The 16,318-nt window shown below is 39.5% G+C and overlaps 1 protein-coding gene across 9 annotated transcripts in view; it reads right to left on the minus strand.

Moving 5' to 3' along the window:
• The window catches only part of LOC128702808 (myoferlin), a 138,323-nt gene that overhangs the window by 50,121 nt on the left and 71,884 nt on the right, over positions 1-16,318 (minus strand). For all 9 annotated transcript variants that reach the window (XM_070102017.1, XM_070102016.1, XM_070102015.1 and 6 more), the window contains 13 exons: positions 13,456-13,672; positions 9,887-9,963; positions 8,991-9,208; positions 8,412-8,596; positions 7,770-7,881; positions 6,187-6,311; positions 5,438-5,627; positions 4,176-4,335; positions 3,537-3,673; positions 1,872-2,035; positions 1,577-1,763; positions 1,184-1,333; positions 403-577 (listed from right to left, as the gene is read on the minus strand). In XM_070102017.1, the coding sequence (XP_069958118.1) occupies positions 403-577; positions 1,184-1,333; positions 1,577-1,763; positions 1,872-2,035; positions 3,537-3,673; positions 4,176-4,335; positions 5,438-5,627; positions 6,187-6,311; positions 7,770-7,881; positions 8,412-8,596; positions 8,991-9,208; positions 9,887-9,963; positions 13,456-13,672 (2,097 nt within the window). The remainder of the gene's footprint in view (positions 1-402; positions 578-1,183; positions 1,334-1,576; positions 1,764-1,871; positions 2,036-3,536; positions 3,674-4,175; positions 4,336-5,437; positions 5,628-6,186; positions 6,312-7,769; positions 7,882-8,411; positions 8,597-8,990; positions 9,209-9,886; positions 9,964-13,455; positions 13,673-16,318) is intronic.

Genomic DNA, 16,318 nt, shown 5'->3' on the forward strand with positions numbered 1-16,318 from the left:
TTGCTGCATAATACTTCACACATAGACAGTTAAACAGCTGAGGTATTATCATGGATATTTTGCTGGAATGAAGGCAAGAATTTTTTCTAGTGTATATGATTATGTAATTATAGTGAGATGTCAGCTGTCACTTTTAACCATCTTTTTCCCACATCACTATCTAGTCAAGATGTGTCTCTCGACATCATCAAATCACAAAACAGGATAATGACACTGATAACTCCTAGTTAAAATAATCACTACTGATTAACAACACACAAGAAAATTAAATCAATAGAATAATGTACAGTACTACTATATTATCTAGTGATTACTAAAGTATAATGCAATGATGGTAAGGAACAGTACTAATGAAGAAAATAATTTAAAAGTGATAGAAAGCACTATACAGTTCAAACAAACCTTTTTCAGTCTTAATGGAGAGCCTGGGTGTGGGTGGGAGGCCAGGCTGAGTAGGGACCAGGCGTCTTCTCCATCTCCTGCGTCTTACCACATCCATTTTCCGTTCTAAGGCATGAAACTGCAGACGAAACAGTGGTGCATACTCCCATCCATCCACTGGCAGTGTTTCTTGATGCTGGAGTAAGTTGAGGGTTCAGTGTCAAGGCAGAAGGTAAACTTTGCTATTATGAATAAACAGAAGGGTGGATGAGGGGCTTGAACTGTGGTCTGTAAATTGGCAGTCCAATGCTCTACTGTTTATTCACTGACAGCTGTTTATTACAACTTAATTTTGCTATTATGTGTAAATGTTAACCTGTCTTGTATTTTTCTTTGCTCTTCCATCCCCTGTTTTTTAATGACTTTACTTATTTGTTAATTTTATTTATTTGCCATTTTCTACACAACTCTCTATATCTGTAAATCCATCATTTATAGAATGTTAACATCATATACAAAACTAGCACTGACATGAGATCTTCTCCAATCTTTATTCCTTTAAATCTTCTCTTTCTTATTCTTTTTTTTTTTAATTCTTTGATCTTCCTCAGTTTCATCTACTCCATCTTCATTTTTGTCTCCTGTCTCTTCCTTGAACTTAATACCCCTTTTTTCTTTTTGTTCTTATCTTTTCCTTTTTTTCACTTTCACCTTTACCCTAACTCATGTTTACTATCTCTCAACCTTACTTTATTTTACTCTTACTTCCATTATTCCTTTGTTATCTCATCCATTATCTTACCTTCTCCACTTTCTGCACAAGATGACGCTCACGAATCCATCTCCTGCGTCTGCTGACATGATAAAGTTTCTCCTGGGGAGACCAGCCCAGTAGTCCGGACTCCACTGTGTACTCCCAGCCCTCACCGTCCACTGCTCGCTGAAGATCATACTGTAAAGAAGAGGTATGATGTGGTGCTCACTTAAATTGCTTCCATTATCCACATTAACATCTTGCTGTTTCTAGTGCTTCCATAAACAAATTTTACTATCAGTAGCTCCTGTTTTGGGAAGCCTGTTTCTTTTTAGCAGTTTATGTTAATTTTTAATTTTTGTTATTAATTTAATCCAGTTAAACAGCTATTTATAGTCTTTTAGTTTCATTTATTCCCAGGAAGATAATGTGGAAACTCACTGTCCAAGCATCTCGCCAGGCCCACCCTTCAGGAAGGTTGATATCATTACGTGCACAGGCAGGATGCCCTCTGGCATCTGCCCAAGTGTTGGGGGCTGGGATCCAGGTGCCACCAGGCACTCGCATCTGCTGTTCGAACACTTCTTCCGTGAACAAATTTCGGCCAGCATCAGCAGTGAACCTCACACTGATGTGATAGACAGTTAATTAATTACAGTATGCTTCAGAAGTACAGTACTGTCAGGTTCTAATACAAATACAAAATACATTATGATCTTAGGAATTACTGACTCACCTGGGGTCAGGGTCAATAAACCAGTCTCCCTGGAAGGTCCAGCCATCAGAGAAAGTAATGGACTCCAGAGGAAGACTGAGCCGGCCGTCAGCATCAGAGAACTTGGGTCGTGTCATCAACACACCGCTGTCTACCCACTTACCACTGCCAGGCACAGAAATAACCTGCAACACATAACATTCTGGTAACTTAAAATTTTATATTTTTTTTTAACATGCCAGTTATCTCCCACCAAGACAGGTACTGTAATTATATTACTTTACTACTCAGTGTCTCAAATTGTAATCCAGTACATAATTCCTAATAATATAGAGTTCCAAAATACACCAATTATTATTAGTACAGTCATACAACAACTCCCCAGTTGTTGTATGACCCGTAAGGGTTGTACAACAACTGGAGAATGAGAGGTAATCAGATTTGATCCAAGGAAAAAATAGCTCCAATTCCTTAGATCAAGAGCCCTTCACCAGCATTAAGGCATTATTCCCCTTACCGCTGAGGGTACAATTACACAGGAGAATTATTGAATACTCCCCATAGAACATCCTAATTACGTCACATTTACTAACATGATTCACTCTTACTCAATAGTTCAACATGACCCTCAACCCAGTCTTTACTTCTATAATGTTTACCTCTCTCAGTACACTGCCAGATGCTCTAACCATAACAACATACATGATCTGACCTGACCTGACCTCAGTTACAGTCCAGTTTTCTTTTTAGCTTATGGGTTTGTTGTGTTATTTTTGCATTTCCTATTATTAGTCTTACCTTTTAAACTCATTCTTACCACTCTAACTTGTTCAGCTATTGAAACTTTGTGACCCAGTCCCTGGACCCATTATGTACCTCTGTAATCTTTTGACTACCACCCACAGGTTGAGTATGGTGTGACTACCACCCACAGGTTGAGTATGGTGTGACTACCACCCACAGGATGAGTATGGTGTGACTACCACCCACAGGATGGGTATGGTGTGACTACCACCCACTTGATGGGTATGGTGTGACTACCACCCACAGGATGAGTATGGGATGACTACCACCCACAGGATGAGTATGGTGTGACTACCACCCACATGATGGGTATGGTGTGACTACCACCCACAGGATGGGTATGGTGTGATTACCACCCACAGGATGGGTATGGTGTGACTACCACCCACAGGATGGGTATGGTGTGACTACCACCCACAGGATGAGTATGGGATGACTACCACCCACAGGATGAGTATAGTGTGACTACCACCCACAGGTTGAGTATGGGGTGACTACTGCCCACAGGATGAGTATGGGGTAACTACCACCCACAGGATGGGTATGGTGTGACTACCACCCACAGGATGGGTATGGTGTGACTACCACCCACAGGATGGGTATGGTGTGACTACCACCCACAGGATTAGTATGGGATGACTACCACCCACAGGATGAGTATGGTGTGACTACCACCCACAGGATGGGTATGGTGTGACTACCACCCACAGGATGGGTATGGTATGACTACCACCCACAGGATGGGTATGGTGTGACTACCACCCACAGGATGGGTATGGTGTGACTACCACTCACAGGATGGGTATGGGGTGCATAATACAGATATTAAAATAAAACCTTTAAACTCATTTCACAGGATTTGATGAGTAATTGTACTGTTACCTGATTTTCATAGCTCTCAGCATAGACAGTCAACTGGAGGTCTTGATGAGCCTGCCACCAGTCCCGACCTTCCTCCTCACGACCCAGCCACACCGATGCTCGTAACACACCTCCTACTCCCCATTTGGTTTCGTCTTCTGTGAATGAGAATACGAGTGAAGGATACTGTAAACTCGTATAGAGGCACACCTCATTATTACTGTAAAGCCATTTTAGTCGCCTCTTATGACACACACAGCTTATGGAGGAAGAATTCTGTTCTACTTCCCGATGAAGATAAGAGGAAATAAACAAGAACGAGTAAGAAATTAGAAGAAAACTCAGAGGGGTGTGTATATACAGTGGAACCTCAAAAATCAAACTGCTCCCAACATAATCAATTATGTAAGTGTATTTTTGTAAGTGCTTTTATAAGTGTATTTTTGAGGGTCTGAAATGGACTAACCTAATTTACATTATTCCTCATGGGAATAAATTCATTCGGTAAAGGCACTCAAACAGCCTTCTGGACCAAAGAAAGTTCGATATTTGAGGTTTCACTGTATATGCTTATACATGTATGTGAAATAAAAATTTAAATTTGATAAGGTGTCAGGGTGGAGAGGCAGAATAGTATTAAAATGTACACTTGTGACTCACCTGGTTTCCTGAGGGTGTAAGTATGGAACTTGCCAGCCAGTGTACCTTGAGAGGTGGGCTCATGGGCAAACAACACAGAGTGGGCAGGAATGCGGACATATGCCAGGCGTTTTGTGCCACTCATCATCCACAGGAAAACGTCTGGAATGCTGCTTTGGGGCTGTCATAACATCACAAACATACACAAGTTCATTGGTTTTGGAAAACTAAATCTTGAATCATTTTATATAAAAGCCCACTACCAAAAATTTTACATCCTCTAACTCGTATATACATTCAAATTCAAATACGTAATCTGCATGTAATAAAAGACTGTCAGGCACAAAATAAAGCCACTAGGATGCAGTGCATTTTAGGCAAACTAATACTACTAGTGCTTAAATACTACTTAAGAACTAGATGTCAATTTCTTTCTTAACAAACTGGCCATATCCCATCAAGGCAGGGTGACCTTAAAAGAAAAACAAAAGTTTCCCTATTTAAATTTAGTAATGTATACAGGAGAAGGGGTTACTAGCTCCTTGCTCCTGGGAGTTTAGTCGCCTCTTACAATACACATAGCTTAAGGAGGAAGAATTCTGTTCCACTTCCCTATGGAGATAGATGTAAAAGTGTACGCTATAATATTGAGGACAATATAATTCTTGAGAGTTAAAGCCACAATGGGGTTTAAGTAAACAAGAAGAATACCCAGAAAATAATAATAAAGCTATGGAGAGCCTACCAGATAAGGCTACAGTAGCAAAAAGTGCTACAATTTAAATTGTCCTCCATCAAGTGTCCCTCAAGAGTTAACTGTAGCATAGTAATTTATCTGGCCTCTGGATCTGCCCTATCACATTACAAGATGGAAACTAAATATAGTCAGGTGTATACAAAGTGGCAAAAATTAAATATACATGTCATGAAAGCAAAGAAGAGTGAGAATTATCCATCTTTTAATGTGGCTAAAGCTGACTCTTTAATAATGGTTCCAATAAAATTACCTGAAGACATGAAACCCATTTAATAAAATTAGACTCTTGTGATAAACAAAACCACTGACCAGACTACAAAATTAAAATGATGAATCATGACTCACAAAATACAACAAGACAACTGCCAAGAAATCACAGACTGGGTAGGGCTTGAACCCATGGCAAGAAAGTGCTATACCTCACAGGCCAATGCACACTGGCCTGTGAGGTTTAGGACTCTCTTGCCATGGGTTCAAATCCCACTTATTCCTTTATTTAAATGTTGAGCTTCACGGAGAACCTCACCTCTTGTGCTAAGACCTCCAGTGTGTCTAGAGCAGACTCCAGCTCTACTACCACCTGTTGAGGATCTGATGTGTCCACCTTCAGCACGGTAGTCTTCATTTGGTCCAACTCCAGACGCCGACGATCCCTCAGGTGTCGGTCAAGTGAAGTTTCAGTATGACGCACTGGATCAACTTCAGGCAAGGCCATGCTACAAGTGATAGCAAATTTTACCACTTTGATATAAAACAAAAATATACATGAAGAACAATAAAGGAGATTCAATAACAAATTAAACTAGTACCTATTTTTGTAAATGTTTTTAATACATATTTAAAAATAATGTAAGGGATAAAACCGATCACATTTCCTGATTAAGGATCATAATGTACTACTTTTGTTTACCCTTGTTAACATGACTGATATTTAAAGATCTGTGGAAAGCAGCTGGGCAGCTTTTGCTGTCTCTATAAGGTCACCTTGTAAGATTTCAAGGGGCATAACCAGGACAGTATTATACAGCAAAGCATAAGATGTAGAAAACAAGTGTAAAATGTAGAAATTAACATACTGCCTCCATCCAACAAAAATGGAGAGGAAAGACTCAATAAAAGCTATTGGTCAGCAGAGAAAATGATTGATACTGACAAAGTGATGCATCACTCACATGTGATGTCAATACAACAATACAGAGGATTAGAGAAATGTGAGAGACACACAGTAGGTGATAAATAAGATAAGATTGACAAACAGCACAATTTGTGACTAACTTGCACGCTGATACCAGGTTAGACAAGGCAGTCTGTATACAGTCTTCCACTTCTTTGTCTTCCTCTTGTTTGTAACGACGTCCTCGCAGAAGTGACTTTAGGCTATGTAAGTTCTTTTTCACTGTCTGAAAAACAATGAAACCAATAAGAGACCATAAGCAAAACAAATACTGTAATAATGTTGGTAAAATTACTGACAATATGTTAAGTAAAAGGACACAAGTGCACCTAATGTGTCATTTTGTTGTAGCAACGTTTCGCTCTCCAGGAGCTTTGTCACGCCGTTACAAACAATACAAGGACATAGAGGCTATATACAGGTATGGAGTGAGATGAACAGAACAACAATATCGTTGTTATTTTAAAACAATAGATAAAACAATGAGATTTAAAAATGCAAGCCTTTATTTATGTGTTACAAAGTGATAACATGTTCATGTCTTGTGTCTAGCTGAAGGTAAACACAGAAGTTATTACTTCCTTCAGCAAGAAGACATCTTGCTAACTTCTGAGCTTTGTTAAGAACTAAAGAGGAACACAACACAAAGTGAAGTACCCATCACAGCAGGTAAGGAATGATGATGGATGGTCAGCCAAGGGTTTTTTTTTTTTTTCAACAAGTCGGCCGTTTCCCACCAAGGCAGGGTGACCCAAAAAGAAAATCCCCAAAAAGAAAATACTTTCATCATTATTCAACACTTTCACCTCACTTACACATAATCACAGTTTTTGCAGAGGTGCTCAAAACACAACAGTTTAGAAGCATATACATATAAAGATACACAACATAACTCTCCAAACTGCTAATATCTCTAGGGATACCATGATAAAAATACACTAAAAGCTCTGCTATGCAGCTTTGATGAATAAGTTTCTTTTGTAATTTTTAAACATACTGGCTGTTTCTCACCAAGGTAGCGTGACCCAAACAGGACAACATATTCACCATCATTCCTTCAAATGTCCCTCTGAACCGTGACATCCCTACATTTATTTCACGGTACAGGCACTGTACTTTACACCTCCAGAACTCAAGTCCAGCTAACCAGTTTTCTTGAATCATTAAGGATTTCTTCTTCATCTTTACCCACTCTGAAAGGGTATACAAGTTCTTGTTGTGTGTTCCTTTGAAGAACTTGCTAATAATCTATATTTTACCAAATTATTTGGAAGCTTGCTTATAATTCCAATTATGACACTGCATCAAACATACTGAATCTAAGAACTTCACGTACAGAAATAGGCCAAAGTCGCTATGACTCTCATTTTACAGTTTGCAATCAGTGACACAGTTATTGCTTGATTTAAAATTTATTCATGGATATTGGTGCTGTACATACTCAAAATGCTGAACAATAAAATTATATATGTATATAAATTTATAGCAAAATAAAAATGTTACATTTCTTATACTCTGTTAAAACTATTTTTATATGTAAAATGGAACTTTGTGGTGCCTTGTGACCCCTTTCACCCTAGGCTCAGGAAAACTGACACTTTTGCCCTTATATTAATCGGTCACTATTTGTAAAGTCAAGTTGTATAACCAGGCAACTTCCCATATTTCCCAGAGATGTACTAACCATGATGATGGCAGTGATATGGTTGACACAGTGAAGGCGGTGGGTTACATCCTCATAGTCACAATGGACTGTCACAAATGGTTCTGCTCCTGACCATGGCAGGAAATAATATCTGTCAAGGAAAGAACCACCACAATATTAGACATCCTCTTATAAAGACTATCATAATGCAATATGAAAATACACTCCTGGAAAATAATGAACAATTTATTGATGACTTTTTTTTTTAACATACCAGCTGTCTCCCACTGAGGCAAGGTGACCTGAAAAAGAAGAAAGCTATAAAGTTTATTTCTTTTTACATGTAATAATTTATAGAGCAGAAGGCATTATTAGCTCCTCGCTCCCTACATTTTAGTCACCTCTTACAACATACATGACTTATGGAGGAAAGATTCATGAAAATGTAGATGAATATTTTCTGAAAATTCCTATATGTACAATGGCTCACACTAATTAATATGTCAATGCAGAAATGTTAGGCGAATTAAATGAAAATAGCATAAGAGGACGGCGTAGGTCTGGCAGCTTGTCAAGAGGGCTGGCAGATCCTTGATGCTAGTCAAGGGCTCTTTATTCAAGGATTTTGAGCCAACTTCCACTTCTCTTGATCTAAATAACAAGAAAATAAGAAAAACTCACTTGCAGCCATCAAAGACTGGGTTGGAGGGATGTGTGGAGGACGGTGATGGCATCATAGTGTTCTCCAGCTTGTTGCCAAAATTACCAATTGAAACTTCCACTTCCAGCGGCTTACCAGCATCCTCCAAGTGCCAGGCACCACTGATCTGACACTTGAGGATAAACTTACGAGTGCCCCGGTACCTCTGCAAGAAAGTTCTACTGTAAAAAGTTTTGTAAAGAATGTAGTTAACAACACAATTTTTAGTTTATGTAATGAAAAGTAATATGCAACTATCACAAACCAAGTGATACAGGATGCAAAACAACCACGGGGGGAGTAGAATGATAGCTATCATTACCCCCCCCCCCCCCCATGGTTGTTTTGCACGATGAAAAGGAAGTTTAGTTATAACAAGGGTTCTGCATTTTTATCAGAAGTTTTATTGAATTTTTGGCTGCTATTGCTGGATTGCTTTGATTTTTATTTAGTAATATCATAAATTTTTGTAGCATACTGCTAAAATCTTCATTAAATTATTCTGTGTCCATTTTAAGTTTCAGTAAGTAATAAAAAACCATTCATGAGGTTCTCTATACCATGATTCTGTTGAATTCTTCATTGTCGAGAGCTGTTGTGGGTGATGGTGGGTACGAGCCAACCTGTGTGTGAAGAGCCAACAAGGCTCTCCCTCGGTACGCACAACCTTCTTCACTACCTTCATTCATCTTCTCCGCATCATTACTGTCGAGGAGCTCCCACTCACGCCTCGCTCCGTATACACTCACCCACGATGGTCCAAAGGTTGGTAAGTAACCTGAGATGCAATGCCAGAGAATTAAAATGCAGTAATCAGTTCAGTTCAGATCAATACTGGGGTATACAAATTCACAGGTGAGCCTAAAAGATCATACACAGTCATACATAGGCTGATCCTGCTGATAAATTGGGATCAGTTATAAGAAACGAGAATGTAACTGGGACAGCACTCATCTAAATATTATACAGTAAACTCTCTGTATAACGAACTTCAGAAATATGGAACAAAATCTGCTGGGCCAGTTGCTATGGAAAAATGTACTAATTAGATAAAAAATGCTAAATGAAGAAAATATTTGATCCCAAATTTGGCATAAAAACCTTGACCATTATTTACTGCACTTACCTAAACATTGAGTCTGGCTGCAATGCAATACAGAATACAACATTAATACAATATACTCTAGAAGTCACTTAACATTTGCCAAACAGAATCTGCATCTTGCACATAATGTCATAATATTGATGATCAATGTCTGTGTATTATATTCATGGGAAGTACTAAACCCACAAGGGTCATAAGCACTTGGAGAGCAAGGGTAATCAGGTTTGATCCAAGGATGGGGAGGGTAGCCCAAACTTTTTGGATTAAGAGCCCTTCACAAGCATCAGGGCACCCACTCTGAAGAATCCACGGGAGTGAAATAGCCGAAAATAAAGAGATAAAGGCACTGACCATTTTCTCCAGGTGCTGAAATGGCAGATATAGGTATGAGGGCTGTTCCAATGGTATCGTCATCACCTACACGGTCCCTGAAACAATGGTATCATCATCAACTACACAGTCCATGGAACAATGGTATTGTCATCACCTACATGGTCCCTGAAACAATGGTATTGTCATCACCTACAGGGTCCCTGGAACAATGGTATTAACAATGGTATCATCATCACCTACACAAGTCCCTGGAACAATGGTGTCATCATCACCTACACAGTCCCTGGAACAATGGTGTCATCATCACCTACATGGTCCCTGGAACAATGGTATTGTCATCACCTACACAGTCCCTGGAACAAGCATTACCTTGTGTACATTCGCATACTTACTCTATATTTTTCTTCTGAAGTCTTGAAATGTCTTTATGTACTAATTTTTTTTTACACCTGTATTTTCTGGTTCAAAACAATATAGAGTAATTCCAAAATACTTTATAGGTACAGTGGACCCCCGGTTTACGATCAGCTCCCAATGCGACCAATTATTTAAGTGTATTTATGGAAGTGCATTTGTATGTGTATGTTTGGGGGTCTGAAATGGACTAATCTAATTCACAATATTCCTTATAGGAACAAATTCGGTCAGTACTGGCACCTGAACATACTTCTGGAATGAAATAATATCATAAACAGGGGGTCCACTGTACTTACTAAATAAAATGTTATTTTTATTATCACACTGGCTGATTCCCACCAAGGCAGGGTGGCCCGAAAAAGAAAAACTTTCGCCATCATTCACTCCATCACTGTCTTGCCAGAAGGGTGCTTTACACTACAGTTTTTAAACTGCAACATTAACACCCCTCCTTCAGAGTGCAGGCACTGTACTTCCCATCTCCAGGACTCAAGTTCGGCCTGCCGGTTTCCCTGAACCCCTTCATAAATGTTACTTTGCTCACACTCCAACAGCACGTCAAGTATTAAAAACCATTTGTCTCCATTCACTCCTATCAAACACGCTCACGCATGCCTGCTGGAAGTCCTAGCCCCTCGCACACAAAACCTCCTTTACTCCCTCCCTCCAACCTTTCCTAGGCCGACCCCTACCCCGCCTTCCTTCCACTACAGACTGATACACTCTTGAAGTCACTCTGTTTCGCTCCATTCTCTCTACATGTCCGAACTACCTCAACAACCCTTCCTCAGCCCTCTGGACAACAGTTTTGGTAATCCCGCACCTCCTCCTAACTTCCAAACTACGAATTCTCTGCATTATAGTCACACCACACATTACCCTCAGACATGACATCTCCACTGCCTCCAGCCTTCTCCTCGCTGCAACATTCATCACCCATGCTTCACACCCATATAAGAGCGTTGGTAAAACTATACTCTCATACATTCCCCTCTTTGCCTCCAAGGACAAAGTTCTTTGTCTCCACAGACTCCTAAGTGCACCACTCACCCTTTTTCCCTCATCAGTTCTATGATTCACCTCATCTTTCATAGACCCATCCACTGACACGTCCACTCCCAAATATCTGAATACATTCACCTCCTCCATACTCTCTCCCTCCAATCTGATATCCAATCTTTCATCACCTAATCTTTTTGTTATCCTCATAACCTTACTCTTTCCTGTATTCACTTTTAATTTTCTTATTTTGCACACCCTACCAAATTCATCCACCAATCTCTGCAACTTCTCTTCAGAATCTCCCAAGAGCACAGTGTCATCAGCAAAGAGCAACTGTGACAACTCCCACTTTATGTGTGATTCTTTATCTTTTAACTCCACACCTCTTGCCAAGACCCTCGCATTTACTTCTCTTACAACCCCATCTATAAATATATTAAACAACCACGGTGACATCACACATCCTTGTCTAAGGCCTACTTTTACTGGGAAATAATTTCCCTCTTTCCTACATACTCTAACTTGAGCCTCACTATCCTTGTAAAAACTCTTCACTGCTTTCAGTAACCTACCTCCTACACCATACACCTGCAACATCTGCCACATTGCCCCCCTATCCACCCTGTCATATGCCTTTTCCAAATCCATAAATGCCACAAAGACCTCTTTAGCCTTATCTAAATACTGTTCACTTATATGTTTCACTGTAAACACCTGGTCCACACACCCCCTACCTTTCCTAAAGCCTCCTTGTTCATCTGCTATCCTATTCTCCATCTTACTCTTAATTCTTTCAATAATAACTCTACCATACACTTTACCAGGTATACTCAACAGACTTATCCCCCTATAATTTTTGCACTCTCTTTTGTCCCCTTTGCCTTTATACAAAGGAACTATGCATGCTCTCTGCCAATCCCTAGGTACCTTACCCTCTTCCATACATTTATTAAATAATTGCACCAACCACTCCAAAACTATATCCCCACCTGCTTTTAACATTTCTATCTTTATCCCATCAATCCCGGCTACCTTACCCCCTTTCATTTTACCTACTGCCTCACGAACTTCCCCCACACTCACAACTGGCGCTTCCTCACTCCTACAAGATGTTATTCCTCCTTGCCCTATACACAAAATCACAGCTTCCCTATCTTCATCAACATTTAACAATTCCTCAAAATATTCCCTCCATCTTCCCAATACCTCTAACTCTCCATTTAATAATTTTCCTCTCCTATTTTTAACTGACAAATCGATTTGTTCTCTAGGCTTCCTTAACTTGTTAATCTCACTCCAAAACTATTTGTGGTTTCCTATCTGTGGTTACTTATTTGTGATTACCTATTTCTGGTTACTTATTTGTGATTACTCATTTCTGGTTACCTATTTATGATTACCTATTGTAACTACAAGAGCAGAGCTAAGCTGGCGGTGTCCCAACTTCACTGTTTAGTTTACTGTAAAGTTTTAAAAGCATCCAGTGGCTGTAGCACCTACTAGTCTATCTTCTCTTACTAACCCTTGTTCTACCATGTTATGTTCTCAGAGAATGCAGCCTTGTGTATGCTACTAATTTTTGTTATATTTACAGAAAGCATTAAACCTTTAAGGGTCATCCAGTGACTGGGGAAAATATGGGAAGCAATCAGATTTGATTCAAGGAAAGGACAGGTTCAACTCCTTGCATTAAGATTGGTCACCGGGTTCACTGAACCTCCCTCGAAGGGCACAAGCTACTAAGAACTTTCATTAAGTTATTAATCACAAAGAAAATAAATTATTGAATCAGTTCTATAACATAAATTACTGTAAGATAACCTATAGGCAGTGGCAGATCTACATTTTTGGGGCCCTGAATCTTGAACTGATATGGGGGCCCCTTCGCAACCCCTTCTCATACAGAAGATCCAAAATTTTTAAGCAACGTGTACTAAAGTCACTTCTGGGGCCCCTCTGGGAATAGGGGCCCTGAATCTCAAGCTTCATTAGTTTCAGTGTAGATCTGCCCCTGCCTATAGGTGAGTACAAATAGGAAGCACATCTGTCTTGTGCTCAGCAGAGAGAAGACTGAGCCTCTACCACATCTTGCACTAAATGACCCACGGGTTTAGCATTTAACATGAATTATTTATTTATTTATGAGATGGCCTTGAAAAATAACATACCAATCTTTAAGAGTGATCTTGATAACATTACACATGGAAGGGAAGAGGAAGCCCATGTGGAGGTTCTGCCGGAACTCTGGGTTTTCATTGGTGTAAAGTATCTTGGTCTGGACCTCCCGACCAGCGTAACCAGCCATCAGGTACGGGTCCACCAGCTCCTTTGAAGCCTTCCCTATACCCAGCACCTCCTTCAGTGTCTGCATTGTTCCTGCATCCACTGTTTAAGACAAGGTTGAGGAAGACCAGTATTAGCAGCAAACATGTATATGTTACACCTAGAGGTTTTATCAACAAAAGTGAACAGATATTGGTTCCCTGACTTGGCCTTAGGTGAAGGTCCCATACAGTCAATGATCAGGTGTGCAACTGGCTCTTCATTAGCTGGTATGGGACTATGTGTTGTAGTTTTGATGTATATATTACTCAGGTCTGGTATTCAGTTCTTTTTGATCTACAGTTAATCAATGATACCTGTATAGTACTGTATGTTAAGTTTTTATTATGTTCAAACAATTGAATCATATGCAATGATTTTTATAAATTTTTTTGGAAGGTTCTTAAAACATATTAAGGTACATGTATACACATCTAATATGGAGTGATAAAATGTTGGCTATTTACCATTTGTAAATGTTTTATAAACTTTTTTGTAAAGTCAGCATGGTATGTAAATAGGTATCTGAAAAATTAACTACAAGTCATCTGACAAAGTATAAAATTTACATATTAAATGCCTCTCTACTCTAAATCAGTCTTTATTAAAATGGATAACATCTTAAAGATAATACAGAAATATGATGTAGTACATATTGTACCTACAAACATTAGAGAAGTAATTACTAATTTTATGGTAAAGGCTGACCTGCTGGTCTCTCATAACACTGGCAGTTTTCACACTCTGACAAGCTATTACTGTTTGGTAAATGCACACAAATGCAACTAATGAGACATTTTATTGTGGCAACATTTCGTTCTCCAAGAGCTTTGTCAAGCTGTTACCATAATAAAATGTCGCATTACTTGTATCTGTGTTCATTTCCCTAACATAAAAGTATTAGTCTGAGGACTGAAGAGGGTTTGTTGAGGTGGTTTGGTCATTTAGAGAGAATGGATCAAAGTAGAATGACATGGACAGCGTATAAATCTGTAGGGGAAGGAAGACGGGGTAGGGGTTGTCCTCGAAAAGGTTGGAGGGAGGGGGTAAAGGAGGTGTTGAGGGCGAGGGGTTTGGATTTCCAGCAAGCGTGCGCGAGCGTGTTAGACAGGAGTGAACGGAGACAAATGGTATTTGGGGCCTGATGAGCTGTTGGAGTGTGAGCAGGGTAATATTTAGTGAAGGGATTCAGGGAAACTGGTTATTTTATATAACCGGACTTTAGTCCTGGAAATGGGACGTACAATGCCTGCACTCTAAAGGAGGGGTTTGAGATATTGGCAGTTTGGAGGGATATATTGTGTATTTTTATATGTATATACTTCTAGGGAAAGTATGGATTTGTCAGTTAAAAATAGAGTAGGGGAGTTAGTAGATGGGGAGAGGGAGGTATTAGGTAGATGGCAAGAATATTTTGAGGAACTTTTAAATGTTGAGGAAGAAAGGGAGGTAGTAATTTCATGCACTGGTCAGGGAGGTATACCATCTTTTAGGAGTGAAGAAGAGCAGAATGTAAGTGTGGGGGAGGTACGTGAGGCATTACATAGAATGAAAGGGGGTAAAGCAGCTGGAACTGATGGGATCATGACAGAAATGTTAAAAGCAGGGGGGGATATAGTGTTGGAGTGGTTGGTACTTTTGTTTAATAAATGTATGAAAGAGGGGAAGGTACCTAGGGATTGGCAGAGAGCATGTATAGTCCCTTTATATAAAGGGAAAGGGGACAAAAGAGATTGTAAAAATTATAGAGGAATAAGTTTATTGAGTATACCAGGAAAAGTGTATGGTAGGGTTATAATTGAAAGAATTAGAGGTAAGACAGAATGTAGGATTGCGGATGAGCAAGGAGGTTTCAGAGTGGGTAGGGGATGTGTAGATCAAGTGTTTACATTGAAGCATATATGTGAACAGTATTTAGATAAAGGTAGGGAAGTTTTTATTGCATTTATGGAGTTAGAAAAGGCATATGATAGAGTGGATAGGGGAGCAATGCGGCAGATGCTGCAAGTATATGGAATAGGTGGTAAGTTACTAAATGCTGTAAAGAGTTTTTATGAGGATAGTGAGGCTCAGGTTAGGGTGTGTAGAAGAGAGGGAGACTACTTCCCGGTAAAAGTAGGTCTTAGACAGGGATGTGTAATGTCACCATGGTTGTTTAATATATTTATAGATGGGATTGTAAAAGAAGTAAATGCTAGGGTGTTCAGGAGAGGGGTGGGATTAAATTATGGGGAATCAAATTCAAAATGGGAATTAACACAGTTACTTTTTGCTGATGATACTGTGCTTATGGGAGATTCTAAAGAAAAATTGCAAAGGTTAGTGGATGAGTTTGGGAATGTGTGTAAAGGTAGAAAGTTGAAAGTGAACATAGAAAAGAGTAAGGTGATGAGGGTATCAAATGATTTAGATAAAGAAAAATTGGATATCAAATTGGGGAGGAGGAGTATGGAAGAAGTAAATGTTTTCAGATACTTGGGAGTTGACGTGTCGGCGGATGGATTTATGAAGGATGAGGTTAATCACAGAATTGATGAGAGAAAAAAGGTGAGTGGTGCATTGAGGTATATGTGGAGTCAGAAAACGTTATCTATGGAGGCAAAGAAGGGAATGTATGAAAGTATAGTAGTACCAACACTCTTATATGGGTGTGAAGCTTGGGTGGTAAATGCAGCAGCAAGGAGACGGTTGGAGGCAGTGGAGATGTCC

This window comes from Cherax quadricarinatus, chromosome 79, assembly GCF_038502225.1.
Source record: "Cherax quadricarinatus isolate ZL_2023a chromosome 79, ASM3850222v1, whole genome shotgun sequence".
Taxonomy (NCBI): Eukaryota; Metazoa; Arthropoda; class Malacostraca; order Decapoda; family Parastacidae; genus Cherax; species Cherax quadricarinatus.